Genomic DNA, 19,893 nt, shown 5'->3' with positions numbered 1-19,893 from the left:
AATCAATTAGGGACTTTCAAGAGTTAATCTCTCTGTCTTTCTTGGTGTCTAAGACATGTTACTCCGCCCCCATTGTTAGTTCAACTAAAATTATATTTTAATGTATGATTTTCATGGTATTAATGTGGATTTATTTTGGTTTTGAAATGGGTGTTGGGGGTTTTGGTTGTTCATGGTTGGATAATGTTTTCCTATGCTTTACTTATGTTTTTTCTTGTTATACTTATGATTTAAACATGTGGTTGCATGGAAATGGTCAATTCATACTTGGTTTTGTTTTTGAAAACTTTATGCCCTCAATATGTTTGTTAAAATGCCAATGAAAATGATTTTGTCACATAGTTTGACTAATGTTGGCACCTTTGCATTACATAAATGGTAATGAAACCTAAATTGGTATGGTTGATTTTAAATGGCTTGGAAAGGCTTTGATGGTCATGGTTTTGATTTAATTGAAAATATTGTGGGGTACATGTGAATCCTTTAAGTGTTGGCTAGTGACATTGCTTGCAAGTTATAGTCGGTATAACGATACCATTTCATAATGCCTTCATAATGAACTCCTTGAATTGGTGATTTGGTTATGTGCTAAATGTTTTAATTAGGCAATAATGACGGGTTGTGATAGTTAACTGTGAAGGTGTGAGTCCGATGCACGAATACTGAAAACTCATGTTTGCCGATATGAGGGTTGGTCTTGTGATCATATGCTTGTGGGGTACATGAAAATTCCCCAAGTTTATACTTGTATGTGTGTATCATGGAGGGCGAAGGGTACATAGGAATCCCCGGCCCCTATAATATCTCCAGTTCGTGCGGCTACACATACTGGGGGCCGTTCATGGGGGTAACACTGGACCCATATAGCCCGTGAGTGGATTATAAAGGCAAAGCTACACAACCCAGGTAAAGATTTTAAATGCACTCTAAAATCGATTCTCTTTCCCGGCACGATAAATATGTATGTATATGATAGCATATGGTTATTTACTTTGATTTTGAATTACTGACATTATTTTATCTTATCCCTGAGTACATGCTAGTGTTCACTCTGTTAACCGTCTTCGGATGTTGTAATTCCACGGATGCAGTAACCGGCCATACTATCATTCCTCCTGTTCAATGACTTGAATTGAGAGACAACTTTGAGTCAGACTGAAGTGGTGAGCTTCCATACACATGAAGGCTTCATTTTATGCTATGAATTTTTTTGTGTTATTTCTTTAGTTTGATTTTAGCTATGGTCGGGGCATGACCCGATCGGATGTTACTGATTCTGAATAGAGGCTTTATTAGATAACTATGAGCATGGACGGTGCTGATATTGGTGTCAGCCTTGGTATTGATATTTGCATTAGGGTTGACACTGATTGGACATTTGGTCGGATATTTGATTAATTATTGTTATGGACTTTATTAAATTACTATTGCTTTATCTTGTTATATGTTTGAAATTCATCCGACCTAAGGTATAAGGCAGTTATAATTGGGTATTATGGGCGGTCTCCGATCCTGATCGGACTTGAGATGCCCGACATGACTAGGTCCTGGTTCAGGTAGTGTCATAGAGCTTGTTTGAGATTTCTTTTTTTAAAAAAATAATTTTTTTTGTAAAAAAATATTTTTTTTTGAAAAAAAAACACTTTTTTTAAAAAAAAAATGGTTATTTGATAAACTTACCAAAACGTTTTTTTTTAAAAAAAAAAAGTAGAAACAATTTCTATATGGGAAGAAGCAATAAATTTATGCTTAAAAAAAAACAGAGAAGTAGAAGCAGAAAATTATTTTTTTTAATTAAAAAATATTCCTATCTTTCCGATAAACCTCCAGCTCAAAATAATGGACAGTATATATAGCAAAAAAAAATGCATAGAACATGATAAAATAACATAGGTATGACATCCACTAAAAAATTGAACACTGTCAAACAAAGACACCAAAGCCCTCCTACCTATTGCCTACGACTCAACCACACCCCTTAACCCTCTATCCTAATGTTTTTCCTCCATACCTTCATATCTTGGGTTATGCCCTCAGTCAGTTGTAACTGCTCTATGTCACGTTTAATCACTTCCCTTCAGTATTTCTTTGATCTACCCTACCCTGCTTGAAACCATCCAAGACCAAGCTCTCACACCTACGAATCAGGGCATCTGTGTCTCTCCTGATCGCATTGCTAAACCATCTCAATCTAACTTCCCGTAATTTATCCTCCACCGACACCACTCTCACCTTCTCTTGAATACTCTCATTCCTAACCCTGTCAGCCCTTGTAAAACCACACATCTAGCGCAATATCCCCATTTCCGTCACCTTCAACTTTTAGATATGAAAATTTTTAACCGACCAACACTCCACTCCATATAACATAACCGACCGAACTACAACCATATATATATATTGATTAAAAAAATTTATAATACGTTTATTTTAATTAAATAAAAATAAAAATTTTAATTAAAAATATTGTTGCAAAATCGAATGTTATATCAGTATTTAATATTTTTTAATGTCTCTTTCTATATATATTGATTAAAAAATTTATAATACGTACATTTTAATTAAATAAAAATTAAAATTTTAATTAAAAATATTATAATAAATATTTAAAATAATTTTTTTCTATAAAATGATTTAATAATAAAAGTTTATTGATATATGTTCTTTTTCATCATTTAGCTCTCAAAATCATTTCTTAAGAGAACTATTCATACACAATCTATTATACACAAACACTATTCAAATGAATATACAACACAATTTGTTTATCAAACATATTTTCAAATACATTTAAATTATTTTTTTAAAGAAACACTTTCTTTAAAAACTATTTAATAAAAGAATTTCTGAAATAAGCAGTTATTTGATAGCAATTCCAAAAGTAATCTTAATCACCAATACATTCCCTCTAAATAATTTCCTATTGCAAGTATGTGCAATCAACATTCATTACCAACCTATCAACTTTTCAATCAATTAACTAACTGTTCTCCGGGTTTCATGTCATATCCAGCGTCTGGCGTGATTTAAATTGTGTCCCTTATATTGAATGTAACGAGACACTGAAATCCAAAAGATCAGTCCATAGGCAAAATTTTGAATAGACCCACAAACGTAATTCCATTGTCATACATGCGGTTAGCAATGCATCAACTATCAAAATCATGGGAGAGCGTTTCCGCAAGCAGTCACTAATATAGTGACTTCGCAATGGAACTGGGAACCTCGTAGAAACTCACAACAATTCAATACAGGGCCAGGGTGTTTCGTCCATTATGCATGGAGGGATATTGCATAGACACGTACCATTACAGCATCAACGAAACAAAAACATAAAGCACATAATCGTTCACACATGAGATGCTACAGAAGGGTATTCTCTAACTTTGTACAACGGGTACCCCCAAACTTCCAGTTTCATCTAAACTGCGCAATTCTTCCAAATATATAAGAAACATTGGGTTTAAAAGAATTTACTGAGATTATCATCCTAATCTCATTCAGATTTACTCGAGCTTGAATTAGTAGCACCTTCTTTCTTTGTTGCAGCAGACTCAACCTGTTTGTATGCCTTCGAGATTTCTTCAACAGGTATCAAAGGGATATAGCTGACGATACTATAACCCTTCTTTTTCAAGTCAGCAACTAATTGATTATATTTCTCGGACCAGTGAGCAGATGTAGTAGCAGCCATCTGTGCGATTCCATGCAGCGGTGGACAGTGATTGACATAATACCAGAACACTGCCACTTGTCTAGTGGCTAATTGCTTGGACAATTCACCAGCATGATAGATAGCTGCACTAGGACCAGCAACTTGTAAATCCTTGAACAAGTCCTGTGCTACCTCTGTTGCCTTCTGAAACAGGGACTGGGCTTTGCTGACAACCTTCTTAGCCAAGGGAGGAGCAAGTTCATCAAACTTTGCAGTTCCATCATCCACCTGATAGCCAAAGATGTCCATTATGTGTAAAAGGAAGCAAAAATGAGGAATCAAACTACAATGTCCACAAAATGCTCCTCTCATTTTCCTTTCCACATGACTTCATAACATCTTTATCATAATGAGGAGCAACTAAATTCCAATAGACATTAGATTCCAGGAAACAAATTTCAGGTGAAACAACCAGATGCCAAAATATAAATTGCAAGTCATATAGAAGAAGTACAATTCTAATTTGTGATATTCACACGCTTATGTAGCCGTAAAGATGATGTTCCAATATCCAGAAGAAAGGAAGAAATCCTACATGCACAAATCTTTGCAAGTTATTGACACTATTTTGTTACACACACCACAGAAGCCACACACACACACATTCATTTCTCAAAGACAATGTAGCCCAAGTAACACTAAAAATCAGAAAAAGGGAAAATAATTACAAACAACATTATTATTACTAAAATTGACACTATTAAAGTGTGCCTTTCATTATTTAATTTCTCAAGCAGTTGCATTTGTATTTCTTTTATCTCAAAAGAACAAAGGCAAATAGACACTCGCAAACATTTACAGAACCAAAGATTAACGAGACTGTTTCCTTAATATATATATACACACACACACAAACAAATTGTCCATTATCAGCGTCGACATAATACAGTGACTAGATAATAAATGAAAAGAACAATCAACACAATTGAAGTAAAGATTGAATACCTTTTTGTCTAGGAAAACAAGGACTTCATCAGGAACACCTTTAAGCCTCTCGTAAACAGGCCTTACCACGGTGGTTACCGCATTTTCTACTGTGCCGACAGTTGATCTCAGAGGCCCCGAGGTCTGCTTCGCATACTCATACAGATTTGACACCAAAACCGCCGTATTTATAGCCAACACCCTTACAAACCCTAGATGTTTCAAATTACCCACACTTTTCTCCATCTCAACCTACACATCAGGAATTACTAATCAAACCGCAAAAAATAAAAATACTCAAATTGAATGGATGAGCATGAATTAAGGAAAAAAATTATAAAGGATCTAGAACTTGAAAAAAACAAACCTTATTGATAGCCATATTTTCTTGTTGTCGAACCGCTTAGTATGGAAATTTGATCTGCTTAGCTATTGGTGATGCAAATGAGAGAGTCGGTGCTAACTAAGGGCGATTGGGGAATATTTAACTAAAATCTAAAGGCTGTGAAGGTGCCACGTGTCGTAAGCATGGGGTAATGAGGGATTCAATTAGTCGAGAATCACTGAGGCGTTTGAGGAAATGCCGATTTCTAGGCGACTGTGGAGGCTTCTCGAAGGACATGTGCTATTTTTATTTTCCTTTTTTTTTATTACGTTTTAAAAAGAATATTTCTTTTTTTTAAAATAATTTTTAAATTTTAATTTTTCACACATATTTAAGATCATAAGTTTGAAGGATATTTTAATACATTTAATATATTTTTAATTTAACACTATAAGATTTAAAATTTTTTTTATTTTTTTAAATTTTGTATCAAGTCAAATTAAGTCCTTTTTTTTTAAACAAAGGGAGTATAATATGAGGCAGTTTAGCAGCTGAAGCAGACAGGAGGTCGGTATGTCTGCTTCAGCTACTTCAACTGTAATTTTACCGAACACCCTTAATTAATTATTTTAAATCATTTATGTATTAATAAATTAATAATATTTAATAAAAAATTAAAATAGACATTTATGACATGTCTGTTTCAACTGTTTTAACCGTAATTTACTATATTATTCCTAATTAAATATTATAAGTCATTTATGTATTATAAAATTAATAATATTTAATTAAAAAATATAATAGAAATTTATGACTGTTTTAGCTGCTTCAATCGTAATTTTACTGTATCACATGCTAAGTAGACACAAGATCGACATGCCTGTTTCAACTGTTTCAAATGTAATTTTACTATATCATCCCTAGTTAATTATTATAAATCATTTATGTACTAAAGAATTAATAATATTTAATAAAAAATAAAATAGACATTTATGACATGTCTGTTTCAGCTGCTTCAATCGTAATTTTATGATATCATTCCTAATTAATTATTATATTGCTAATTAAATATTATAAGTCATTTATGTATTAAAAATTGATAATATTTAATTAAAAAAAGTAAAATAGACATTTATGACTGTTTCAACTGCTTTAATAGTAATTTTACTGTATCACCATTAATTAATTATTATACAAGTATTTTTTATAGTAATTTTGTTATGTTATTTCTAATTAATTATTACAAGTCACTTAAGACATGTGCTTTATTCCTTTCATCGTGATTTTACTATATCACCCCTAATTAATTATTATGATCATCGAAACATTGAAAAATTGATAATATTTCATAAAAATGGGTAAAAGAGATATAAGATGATATGTCAACATAAAAAATTTGATCGGCTATCGAAACTATATTAGTACACATAAATTGGGATGAAATAGAATAAGACATAAAATAACATATATTATTTAAAAATAAAATGAAAAATATTATAAAGTACAATAATTAAGAACTTAATATAAAAATATATATGTGAAAGAATTTTGATTGACTGTCTAAATTTTATCTGTGCCACATAAATTGAGACAAAAAAAGTATTTATATATTGTTGAAAAATAACGTAAAGACATTGTAAATCACATAATTAACAATTTAAGAAATTTTAAAAATATAAAATATATGATTGACTCTCAAAATTTTATCAATATCATTTAAATTAAAACAAAAAAAGATATTATAAATCATAAAATTAAAAATATAAATTATTTTAATAATATAAATTAAAACAAAAAATAATATATATTAGACATGTAATGACATGAGCCATAGATATGAGCCATAGATATCTAGTAAGGGGAAAAATGAAGGTTTTACTTCTATTATATAGATGAGTGAGCCTTGGACGACCAAGGGCATAGCCATTATTAAACTACATGGACAAATATTAATATCAATAAAATATTTATTATGCTCAACATTATAAATAAACTTGTACAGATATAGACTTACATTTTAGTGTGGGAATAAACTGAGTTTGTTGTTGTTGCTCACTTTCATCTACTTTTTCTTCCTATAGACTAGAACTTTCTGCGCCCTCATCATTAACTTTGTTTGTTCGTTTGTGTGTTTGGACTCCTCATCTTCAGGTTTTATTTTAATTTGCTCTCATCGTCTTCTGATTTCACCATTCATTGTATTGATGGTTGCAATTTCAAGTTATTTTCTCTCTCAGTTTTGTCATAATTTTCTTTAGAGTTTTCAATTTCATAAACAGATAATTTCTACTGTTGTTCTTAATCTATTTTTTTTAATGTGAGTTTTTATTTTACTTTTATTGTTACACATGCAGGGTTTCGTCCAGATTGATCTGAGTAATTGTCAATAGATGAAAATCAATTAGTAATGTCAATAGATAATTTGTACTGTTGAATGTTTATTATTTGTTGTTGTTGTACTAATTTCTCTGTAGGTATAGAAAAGATCAAATCTGTGTTTGAGGCTGGGACCCCCGCAATTGGAGAAACAATTGGGCTTGGAGCTGCAATTGATTATCTGTCTGAAATTGGCATGCCACAGATTCATGATTATGAGGTGTGTTTTAATCTCTTAACCTCCTATTCATGAAAGAGATATAATTTTGCACACGATCTGAAATCCATGTATCTGTTTGCATTTCTATTTTGCTACATTGCTTCTTCCTTATGGTAGCATCTAAATACCGATTCTAACAAAAAAAAATAGCAGCATGTGAATTTGAATGAGACAAAAAAAAAAGCACCACGCCTTTGCATCATACTAAAGAGATCTAAAGTAGCAGTTGGATTTTGTTTATTGTTCTTCGATCTTCTAGTTTTTAAGTTCCAACTTCAAATAAGACATTGAGAAAGCCGTCATCCTGGGCTTTTGGCGCTCAATATTTGCTACCAAGGACATATATTTGATTAATCTTCATAGAACAGTCAAAAGCTTTTATTTGGGCGTCTTGTTTGAAATTCTGTACAATTAATTTAGCACCTTCCACATTTGAGTGTAATTTGCAAATGTATATATGTGACCCTCTATTCTTCACTGCCTTTTGCCGATTTACTCTGGCTGTTACCGCTTTATGTTGATTAGTGCTCATTTTTTTAGAATAGTCTTGAACTTAGTTAATTGAATAAATCATCAATGTATCGCGCAGGCTGCCCCCTCCCCCCCACCCTCAAAGAAAAAATGAGTCATCGATGTATATGTTTTTTTACCTTTTTGACATTTTACGATATATGTTTCTTTACCTTTTTGACATTTTACAATAATTGAATTCATCTCAAATTTGTGGTGCAAGAAAAATGCAATGCAAGGTAAAGTTGCATAATGTGCATTCCGATGCAGAGTGATTTTGATGATGATATAACGTCTCTTCACATTTTCATATCCTTCTTCAGATGGAGCTGGGTAGTTATCTGTATGATCGTCTGTCTTCTGTATCTGATGTTGGTATTTACGGCTCTGCACCTTCACTAACTGTTAAGCAAGCAGCTCTTTTTTCTTTCAACGTCAAAGATGTTCACCCTACAGATATTGCAACCTTCCTTGACCAACAGGTATGAGAACTAAAACTTCATCCTTGCTCTTGCATATCTACAACTTAACTCTTGCAAAAATGCGGGCATTTGTAAGCCAGCCCTGAGCACGCGTACTATCGGTTAAAAGATCATGTAAATGAAATATTTCTAAATAACAATGTTTCCTGCCGCATGGTGTAGCTATTAGATCAGGTCACCATTGTGCGCAACCTCTCCATCGTCATTTGGGAATCATCTCAAGCGTCTTCATTTCTACAACACTAAAGATGACGTTGACAGATTCATCGACGCGTTCAAGGAAACAGTCAACTTTTTCACTTCTTTCAAATGAGGGTACTTTCTGCATCACCCAGTTATGTAATATATCAAAAACAAAAATATATTCACACATTTCTGTATAGGGTGTGGTTCATGAATAAACCAAAAAGGCAGATGAATTCTTGACATTACTATATATTAGATGTTGATATTAGTTATTTCACTTCAATTTAATTAATATTTTCTCTTATACTTCGAGTGTACAATGCACAGTCTGGTGGTGAATGTGAGATCCAGAGGACCATGTTAGAGTTGTTGAACCAGCTAGATGGTTTTGATTCCAGAGGAGATGTTAAGGTGATTCTTGCTACAAATAAAATCTCGAGTCTTGATTCTGCCCTTCTGTGACCTGGTACAATAGACAGGGAGATTGAGTTCCCTCTTCCTGATATTAAAACAAGGAGGCGGATTTTCCAGATTTGGTATTATGATGTAAGCAATTATTACTAACTGATGAATCCTGGATTGCCTCCTATTTGCTGACTTGAAAATCTATTTTGAGATATCAGATACACACCACAAGGATGACTTTGGCTAATGATGTCAACCTAGAAAAATTTCTTATGACCAAGGATGAATCCATTTTGGTTTCCACATAAGCTTTCTTGTTCTGAGCTTCCCACAATCTGGCTACTACCGAAGTCACTCCCACCTTTTCTGGGATATATGGTCACTTCATGTGGCTTTTACTGTATCTTATATCAATAAAACTGTAGAATTATTTGTTCTATCATCTCACGCGTATCTCCATTCTTCGTCTGGCTTTTAGAAATTTCCCTTTCACTTTATTTTATCTCTTCAAGTATGCTCCTTTAATTCATTGCCTTAAATTTTCTACTTCTTGTTTCCTTCGTCTCGTGTACAATTCATGTAACGTGAGCTTTTATATCGTTAGAGAGATTTTATAATAATTGTTGGTAAAGGGTAAGTCACTGAATGAGAATAAAAAGGTGTTTGGATCTGAGCAACATAACAAATAATTCCTTCGTTTTTCTTTTCCATTTTTTATGTTTATGCTTGCTTTGTAGTCTCTAATGTTATATGTTGAAGTGGCATTTTTAATTGATGAAGTTTTGGAATGACGTACTTATAGCAAATTTTAAATTTCAAAGTTTATGTTTATCTGGGAAAGGGGCGGTGCTAGGCATAGTAGAAAAGATGACGCTGTTTACTGAAAAAATAGTGTTTGTCGCTCATTCTTTCTAGTCTTGCTTATAGGATATTGGCAAGTTTATATTAAGGGACCATTTGCATCTGGAACTACCAGACTCAGGTATAGCAAATTATATCCAAACTTGTGCTGCTTCTTAGTAAATTTGAGTTCTTGAATCTTGTAAAAGATGTACACGATAAAGTTACTTGTAAAAGTAAACATAATTCCAACTAAGAAATTGCATTACATGAAAAAAGACGGAGCAAAGATGAATTAGGGTTGATTTTCAATGAGTGCTTGATAATGCTTAAAAAGTAGACTTCAATATTTGTTGGTAGATTTAGTACTGACCATGCGAAGAGGACAATATGTAAACTTCCTGCAATTTGTACTTAAAGATAATGTGTGTCGGATTCTTCTAGATGCGCTACTTTCAGAGTAGCCGACACATGCCTGCTTGACATTTTTGAAGAGTCCGAGCAACATAGCTGTTAGTGATAAGAGTGGATTCTATTGAATGAAATAGAATCCACTGAAGAAGTCGATGTACTAAAAATTGAAATAGACCTTTAGGTTAATGATGCTATGTGAACTCTGATCAACTGATTCAAGTTAGTTGATTGATCATTTTTGACATTGTGTACAAATTGCTGCTAGCTAAAAGTCCTACTGAAGTAGAATCTATCACAGTTCAGCATTTCAAAAGTTATCTTTGAACATTAATTTCTAAAGCAATCTTTATGTATATAGATTCAAATTAAAATTTATGTTTGTGGTATTTCTCAAGGGTCAGTATGGTGACAGTATTTCTTATGGACTATGATTGATTTTTTGGTTCTCTGATAGGAACTTTCTGCATTTTCATCTTGTAGATAAAGAGGTAGATACCCATAATGAAGCTTGTTAGACATCCATATATAGTTCAATTGCATGAGGCATGTGCCAAAACAAGTGTCGATGAATTTTAGTTTCCTGAAATTTGTTGCATGTTTCACTTTTAGGGTACTGGTGTTCGGGTGTTTTTTTATGCTGATATAAAGAAATTTTGCTACTGGGTTATAGCAAATCGCACCAAGATCTATATTATCTTGGAATTTATCACAGGCGGGGAACTGTTTGATAAGATAGTAAGTCTTGCCTTAAAATGGATTAAGGACAAATGCAGATCATTTTGATTCTTCTTTAGCACTTAAGCATATATTCTCCTTTCAATGATTTCTGGTATGCAATTGTGTAGGTCGACCATGGACGATTAAATGAGTCCCGAGTCTCGCAGATACTCAGCAATTGATTGATGGAGTTGATTATTGTAACATCAAGGGAGTTTATCATAGAGACCTAAAGGTACTTTGTTAACAGAAAAGTAAAATCTCTAGAACAATAAGTTATTATGCATTTAAATAAAAATCTTACTGTCATTTTCAACATTGCTCAGCCTGAAAATCTTCTGCTCGATTCCCAAAGAATTTTGAAAATATCAAATTTTGGACTTAGTGCATCACCTGGCGAAGTAAGATCCCCAAAACGTTACCTTTGTTTCTCTATTAACAAGAAAACGACAATATCGGTGCAAGTGTTTGTGCTGCTAACTGCTGCCAATGATGTTCTAATAGGGAGTAAGACTACATGTGGAACTCCCAACTATGTTCCACCAGAGGTAAGCTAAGTTTTCATTATAGTAGTCAGTACATGTGAATCCTTGAATGAGTAGTTTGATTATTGATATTTATCCTTTGATTTCCCTTTTTCATCCTTCTTGTTGGAAGTTTTACTAGGTTCTTAGTCATAAAGGTTATGACGGTGCTGTGGAAGATATCTGATCCTGCAACGTCATCCTTTATGTTCTGATGGCAGGTTCTCTCTCCTTTGTTGAGGTTGATCTTACTACACTGTGCGCAAAGGTAGAATCTTTGCATTTTCATGGTTGTGTTAATAACCTAAATGGAATTTCATACTTTGATTTTGCAGCAGTATGACATGAATCATGCTGACACTTTCACATTTCATCACAGTAAAAGAAGATTATAACAAAATTATATTTACCAACAAGTATGTTTATATTTTTCTGCAGATTGACAAAGCAAACTTTTTCTGCCCGTCTTGGTTTCCTGTTGGAGCAAAATCTCTAATACATCGAATTTTAGACCCAAACCCTCAAACAGTGAGTACTTAATCAGAGAATGTCAACATATTATATTGTACCTTTAAAATTATTCATTTTGGAGGCTTAATCCATCTCAAAGCATTTGACCAATGGACTTGTAAAAGATTGTAAATTATCCATTCTGTGTAGTATTTATTAACAAACTTGTCAAACTTTGAAGCAAGAAAGGAACTTTAGCATAAATCCTTTTTCTTTTATTCCCCCCCCCCCCCTCCCCCCCCCTCCCCCCCGGGGCTTACCCAGATAAGTTTAAAAATATTTTCTCCCTCTGGCATTCTCTTCGGCCTTCACAATTTTCTTTTTTTGGGCATAAGTGAAATTTCATTATTGTAGAGCTAGATTTTCTCAAAATAATATCTACTAGATGTCTATGTGACTTCAATTTGTGTATCCTACCAAATTTTCAATTTAGAATTTAGAGTTAATAAAAAATTTGCCCATAGATTTTTTCAGTCTTGTTACATGTATTGGTTATTACTGGCTTGTCATCTTTATTCCAATATATGACTATATCTTGAATTTTTAAGCATAGTTATTTTTATTTTTCAGCATGCGACATAGGAGTACTACATTTTTATTTTTATTTTTCAGCATGCGACATAGGAGTACTACATTTTATCTTTTTCATTTCCACCCATTATTTGCCTGCACTTTACGCGAGCCATTATTTGTGTACATATCTAGAAAAACTGAATGAATGAATTATCAGTGAGTTGATTTTGACACTTTACCCAATAATATTTCAATCTTTATCTGATTCCTGATAAATCTGAAGCTTACCGGTTTCATTTCACTCCATATTCTTGTCAATTACACAGAATTTTGCTGTATTTTTTTGTCTGAATTTGAAGCTCAGATTAGTGTCATTATGCCGTATTATTAGTGTTCAACATTATTGCTCTTCTAGATGGGAAGGTGAATTTCTTTTTATACTTTTTCGTTTTTATGGGGAAGTACATGGTTTTAATGTGAATCTTAATATCTCGGTTTGTTGGCTATTCAATATATGATGAATCTTAATAGCTTGGTTAGTTGACCACCCAAACTTTCACTTTGTTGGTGAGGTCATATAAGAGAAATCTTAATAGCTCGGCTGGTGGTGAGGTTATATAAGACGCATTTTAATAGCTCGGTTGGTTTACTACCTCAACTTTGTCCTTTTCGGTGAGTTCATATAAGGGAAGTCTTAATAGATTGGTTAGTTAATTATCTTGGTAAGGGTTGGATTTTCCACATTGTATTCCTCTCTCCTCATTTTCCCTTCCAGGAAAAGAAAAATTATAGTTCTAAGAGATTTTTTAGTTTTGGGATATTGTTAGCTGTGCATTTTTGGTTTATTTGTGTATTGTACTGATGTGAATGATAATGTAGTGATTTTACTTATGAGCTGAAACAACCACCTGCAGTGTTGGGCCCGTGCATAGCACGGCATTCTTATCTAATCTTATATAGAAGTGGCTTAAAGCAGGACACCGTTGTCCGGCTAGCTTTCACTTCCACTTATTTATAATTTTTTATTTCTTCCGTTTTAATTTATTTGTCTTACTATTTTTCATATATTATGTATTTTATAATTATATAAAAATTATTATAAATTATAATAATTAATCACTTAAAATATTTGAAAGATATATAAAAAGTTTAATTGACCTTCCAAATTTTATTAGTGCTGCATAAATTGGAACCAAGAAAGATATATTATTTGAAAATGGTGTGAAAAATATCATATATCACAAAAATTGACAACTTAAAATATTTAACGACATATAAAAAATTTGATTGATTTGGCAAGTATTGGATAGGAGTCACATATTGTTTGTCTTACTTTTGTTTAATATATTATGTATTTAGTAATTGCATAAAAATTATTATAAATTACAATAATTAACCGCTTAAAATATTTGAAAGATATGTAAAAAATTTAACCGACTTTCAAAATTCTATTAGTGTCGCATAAATTGAAATCGAGGAAGTAACATAAAGAGTCGCAAATCATAAAAATTAACAACTTAAAATATTTAACGACATAAAAAAATTGATAGATTCGTCAAATATTCACACACACACAAATCGGGATAGAAAGAGTAAAAGATTTGATTGACTCTTTAAATTTCATCATTGTCACATAAATTGAAATCGAAAGCGTAGAAGATATTATCTGAAAATTATGTAAAAGGATTATAAATTACAATATAATTAATAATTTAAAATATTCTAAAACAATACAACAATCGAAGTAATATATTAAAAAATTTGATTGATTCTTAAAATTTTATCTGTATCGCATAAATTAAAATAATGAGAGTAACTCATATTATAAAAAAAATTATGAAGTATGGTATATCACAATAATTAACTACTTAAAATATTTCAAAATCATTCAAAAAGTTTAATTGACTCTAAAATATTTACTGATATCACATCAATTAAAATGAAAAACATAGTATATATTGGGCTCGTACTTGCACGACCTCGTGCAATAAATGGCTTGGAAGAAGCTGGTCGTTGTCCTACCAGCTTGCTGACCAAGTCACTTTTTATATATTATTATTTTTCTTCATTTTAATTTGTTTGTCTTATTTTTCATCTGTTATGTATTTAAAAATTACATAAAAGTTACCATAAATTATAGTAATTATGGTTTAAGATATTTAAGGACATACGAAAGTTTGTTGGCTCTTAAATTCTATTGACCATATAAATTGGGACAGAGAAAATAATATATATTATTTAAAAATAACGTAAAAAAATACTATAAATCATAGTAATTAACAACTTGAAATATTATCTTGAAATATCATCGACATATAAAAGATTTGAGTGATTCTTCATATACCATCACAATTACATAAATATACGAGTAACATATATTATTTAAAAATAGTAGAAAGTACTATAGTCACAATAACTAACAATTCAAAATATGAAAAAAAAAACTATATGTAAGAAATTCGATTGACTCTTTAAATTCTATCAGTATCAGATAAATTGAGACAGAAAGAGCATATATTATCTGAAATTGTGTAAACATATTATAATTTACAATAATTAATAACTTAAAATATTTAAAAACCATACAAACATCTGAAAATTATATAGAAAATTTTGTTGACTCTCAAAATTACATTAGTAGCATGTAAATTCAAACAATGAAAGTAACATGTATTGTCCAAAAATTATATAAAAAATATTGTACATCATTAAAAACTTAAAATATTTAAAAATTATATAAAAAATTGATTGATTTTTCAAAATTTAACTGTATCATATAAATTGAGACAAAAAAGTATCATAATTGAAATTGAAATATATATTAGAAAAGAGAGTTTCATTGAAATTGAAAGTAAGGGTATTTTCGTTAATTTGCTCATTAATTGTAAACACATAGTAGCATCTTTCCCATTGAACTATAATCTTAATTTGGGTTTTTCATCTCCTCTTTGAGCATAGAAATTACTTTGTATGTATAGAAACTACTATGTACAGTATTTTTCTATTAATTATTTTTTGGGTTAAGCTTCGATAACTTTTAATGAAAGAACATTTAATTTGATTTTCTATCTCTCTTTAGCCTAGACCGAGTTGCAAGATTTTTAGGGTTTACAAATTTCTTAATGGGATTTGTGCTAAGGTTTTTATATATGCTAGATTAATTGGAAAAACACCCAATTAGATTATTCCGTCTCTCACTAGGGTGGATTTAATTACAAGATTTGTAGAATTTGATTTGGAGAGGTGCCCTTCATCATTTTTGTTTTTTGCCCTTTGCTTTTTGAATTGTACTAGGTGAACCACACGTGCCTTTAGAGCGGTCGATATGGGCCAGATCCGTTAGGTCGGCCCGACCCGGCCTGTAATTTAATGGAGTTGGGCTTTAATTTTGCAGTCCATTTAAGAACAAAACTTTTTAATTCAGCCCGGATAAGTCCGCGGCCCATGGGGCTTAAGCAATGTGGGTTGAGCTAGCCCGTGAGCCGGTCTGTAAGTCAAATACATGCAACTATTTAGATTGCTTATTAGTATTTTTATTTGGTTCGAAGGATATCATGTCAAAAGTTATTTAATTTCGCTATTAGGAGTATTTTTGGGGTGTTAGAGACTTGATTAACAATTATTAATACTATGTAATATTGTCAGGTAATATTTATGTTTATTAACATTCTAAAATAAAATTATAAACTATTATTTTTTAAAAAAGTGGGTTGGCCTGTGAGGCCCGCAGCCCACAAAGTAATGTTATGGGCTTGGTTTTTTTGGCCCATCATTTTGATGGTCCAACCCGACCTGACCTGTCAAACTCAAAGCCAGTGTGGGCTAGTTCGGATGGTCTGGGCCGACCCGTATTGACAGCTTTACATGCCTTTTACGTGTAATCCTTGATTATTTAAATTAGATGCTTTTGTCTATCTTGAAGATTTTTAATGAAGTACTAAAAGTTCAGATCACTTCTCAAATCACACTTTAATATAATAATGTAAACATAACATATACAATTAGAAAGTTTCAAGTGGTTAATAGATCGTCACTTTTGCGTTTCCCATGCAGCACCTCTTTTCGTTGTTGCTAGAGGCCAAGAGAGACGCACTGATTTGAACCATATTTATAATACGATTATTTTTTTTACAAAGAGAACCTAGAGAAGAGAACCTGGAGAAGAGACGAAAGTGAGAAAATTATCGATGAAAGAAAAGTATGGTGAGAATGACAAAAAAAAAAAAAAACCAGCATCGCTTTTATAAAAGTTGGTAAAAGGTATGTTAAAGTCTATTTTACATGGGATAGAAATTGTTTTTTTTTTCCAATCTTATATTACATGAGAAAGGTTCTCTTAAATCCTATGTAATATGGGGATGGGGATTTTTTCTTTTTGACAAAAGACGTCAAAGCCAGGAGAAGAAAATCTTTCTTTTTAATTTTTTTTTTGAATTTCACGCTACAAGAAGGAAAATACTGGGTGAAGGATATAATTTTTTATTATATTTTTTTTGGTTTGACGTTGGAAGAGGGGGTGTTCTTTTTTTTTTTTTTTAAAATTATTTTTTTGATTTATGAATATTCTATTTGAGGTTTTTGGATTGTTCTCTATTAGTTAGCAATGGCACGTTTTCTTTAGATGGTGGAAAAGAAATCTTATTTTTGTGAGGAAAGGTTTTTCTTTTTGTACTGTAATATAGTAAATATTTAATATTACTAAAATAATAGGGAATAGGTGAAAAAACGATTTTGTATAAAGCGAAGACTTTTACTGAAGAGAAAAAAGTTCAAACAATATTTCTAAGCCCCTTTACACTTTTAATATATTATAGATTATAGATTAAGGTTGAGTAATCGAAATCAAGAAAATTTTCTGAATTAGGAAATAAGAAATTTATAGATTTTGTAAAGAGAAATTCATCCACCATTCATCCAGATACCTCTTCTCGATTTATTGATTTGTTTTAATTTGTGTTTTTTTCCTGTTTTATTATTCCCTTTATTTAATTTACTTGTGCCTTTCTTCCATCCTCTATTATTTTTTTTTTTATCATTACACCTACTAATCTATGTTTAATGCTAGGATGTAACAATATTTGCATAACAGATCATGAAGATAAAATAGGCTTGGACGATGAGGGACTGTAGGGTAAACGTTGTTGTCACGACCCCAAAAAAATAGAAAGGTCATGATGACACTTGTCACGGCAAATCTTAACAAGTAAGTCTATCACCCAAACTGATATACAATGGAAAAAGGACAGAAAGGCCCCCAAGGTAAGACTTTTAGAACGAAGCTAAACCACATATATTTAATAAAAATGGAAAGAATAAAATCAACATATGCAGTCATAACTCCCAAAACCTAGTGTCAACAGTATAAGAACTACTAATACAATTTCGGAATCAAATCCATTAGAAAAATAATCACAAAGAAAAATATCTGTATTCGAACACTAATAAAGACATAACTAATACAGAAAGATAGAGCTGAACTTTAGACGTATGAATGTCCAACAACTACCTTGAGAAATCTGAAGGCGCTCGAAATCAACCAATCCGAGAGGCACTTGAGCTAGGACTTGCACCCAAAGGGCGCAGTAGGCATAAGTACGGTCCACTTATACTCAATAGGTATCATAGGCCGATCAAGCAAAGTGGTAAATAAAGTATACAAAATATACACTAAGAGTATGTTACCTGCAATCAGAAAATGCCCCACAATGGTAGCTCACACTGCTTGCACTAACAGTTCTACAATATCCACATATAATACACAACACACTAGATAGGGATACAAATATACACAATATCACATATAAGTAGGACAAAAGAGGGACATATATAATCAAGATCAACAAGTATAGTTACAGAAAGATAGAACAATTAGATGTTAACAAGTTTAGATATAGAACAAATAGGTAGATGACAGGTCAATATGGCAATTCAAACACAACATAAACACAATAAAGCGGGTGCAACATATATGATGATGATGATGATAATGATGATGCATGTGATTGACACACAACCTTGAGTTTGACACACAAACTTGAGTTTGGCACACAACCTTAAGTTTAGCACATAACCTCAAATTTCATCAATATCCTAAATTTTTCTCTGACATGATGCTTCGAAGATGGTCCATAAATCCAATATCCGATACCAATATCCAGCATTCCAGTGTTACTAATATTTCCAGAGCACATACATAACATAAGATACAAATCAAGTACACATACATGACAACAAGTATATGTAAATCAATAAAACAAACAAGTGAAATAATGCGTATGATGACATGAGAATGAAGATGCAATGTTCACAGCCATTCAAAATGAGTATTTCTACAATCAATCCACATGATGTATTTCCACAACTAACCATAATATTACAATTTCACAACCGCGTGAGCCAATATCCACTCATTACTTTCGTTTCATCCATGAATTTCCACATGTCTCGTATACCAAAAAGTATGAATATATCGAAATACACCAATGGTATCATTTTAGGAATTCAACAACACAATACAGTTATTCACATGTATTCAGGGCTATCAACAACACATCGGACTCCACATAGTCACACACATCACATAATATCTCAATTTTGACAATTATATCACCTATGGCCACCATACGGGCACAACACATATATAGCCATTTTCATTATTAGTTCCACCCTTAACATGCATTTTGTACCATCAGTTACTATCCAACCCATTCTAAAAGAGTTAAGCCATAATCTACTTCAAAAGCCAAAATATCACATCCAAGACTTTGCCCACGAACCCTTATTCCTCACGAACGATCTCGAAATCTACATAAATATATCAAATATAAAATCTACGTATCAAAATAAAACCAACGACACTCATATTAACTACTTTTGGTTCGGGATCAAAACAAACCCCCAAAATAGGTTTTCAAAAAAGAAGCGCAAAATTAGAACTTTACTTTAAAAATGTATTTTTATATTTTTAGGAACCTACAGCTGAAAACTCAAGTCAAATCGAGAAAAAAATGAGGTTCAAATCGAAGAAAAATTATTTTTGAGCTTTACCAGGTAAAATCTTTGAAATTCGAGTTAAAATCAAGAATCGAAGTTGTTTTGAAGGTTAAATCGATGAAAAATTAGTAATTATAAGATAGAAACATTTTTTAAGTGAAAAGAAGTGAATTGGGGTTTAAAATCAAGTCGTAAGATTTTTGGGGTTTTGAGAAATCAATCAAAAAATTACTAAGAAA

The 19,893-nt window shown here is 31.8% G+C and overlaps 1 protein-coding gene and 1 long non-coding RNA gene across 14 annotated transcripts; one reads left to right on the top strand and one right to left on the bottom strand.

Annotated features, from left to right (window-relative positions):
* Positions 1–3,264: 3,264 nt before the first annotated feature.
* On the bottom strand, positions 3,265–6,820 carry LOC107847864 (REF/SRPP-like protein At1g67360). The gene is made up of 3 exons (XM_016692422.2): positions 5,007–6,820; positions 4,661–4,891; positions 3,265–3,943 (listed from the first exon to the last, which is right to left on the bottom strand). Exons 1-3 carry the CDS (start codon positions 5,019–5,021, stop codon positions 3,497–3,499), a joined length of 693 nt encoding a protein of 230 aa, XP_016547908.1. The 5' UTR covers positions 5,022–6,820; the 3' UTR covers positions 3,265–3,496.
* Positions 6,821–6,970: 150 nt separating this feature from the next.
* On the top strand, positions 6,971–12,352 carry LOC124888473. 13 transcript variants are annotated; one of them, XR_007046698.1, is made up of 10 exons: positions 7,122–7,560; positions 8,394–8,867; positions 9,066–9,149; positions 10,071–10,125; positions 11,007–11,132; positions 11,243–11,349; positions 11,441–11,515; positions 11,619–11,662; positions 11,772–11,906; positions 12,077–12,352. It is a non-coding gene; the product is annotated as an uncharacterized LOC124888473 (long non-coding RNA). The 13 variants fall into 13 exon arrangements; XR_007046696.1 differs by having other exon boundaries at positions 9,066–9,284; XR_007046704.1 differs by adding an exon at positions 6,971–7,115 and having other exon boundaries at positions 7,319–7,560; positions 9,066–10,125; positions 11,441–11,662.
* Positions 12,353–19,893: the final 7,541 nt, after the last annotated feature.

The sequence above is a fragment of the Capsicum annuum genome, chromosome 11 (genome assembly GCF_002878395.1).
Source record: "Capsicum annuum cultivar UCD-10X-F1 chromosome 11, UCD10Xv1.1, whole genome shotgun sequence".
Lineage (NCBI taxonomy): Eukaryota > Viridiplantae > Streptophyta > Magnoliopsida > Solanales > Solanaceae > Capsicum > Capsicum annuum.
The sequence above is the reverse complement of the archived record's forward strand: the minus strand, read 5'-3'. Positions and strand labels throughout refer to the sequence as shown.

Excerpts from the sequence above, each read along its gene's own strand:
- LOC107847864 (XM_016692422.2), bottom strand. Across the intron at positions 3,944-4,660 it reads TTGTTTTCCTAGACAAAAAG|GTGGATGATGGAACTGCAAA; the intron begins GTATTCAATCTT and ends TTTGGCTATCAG.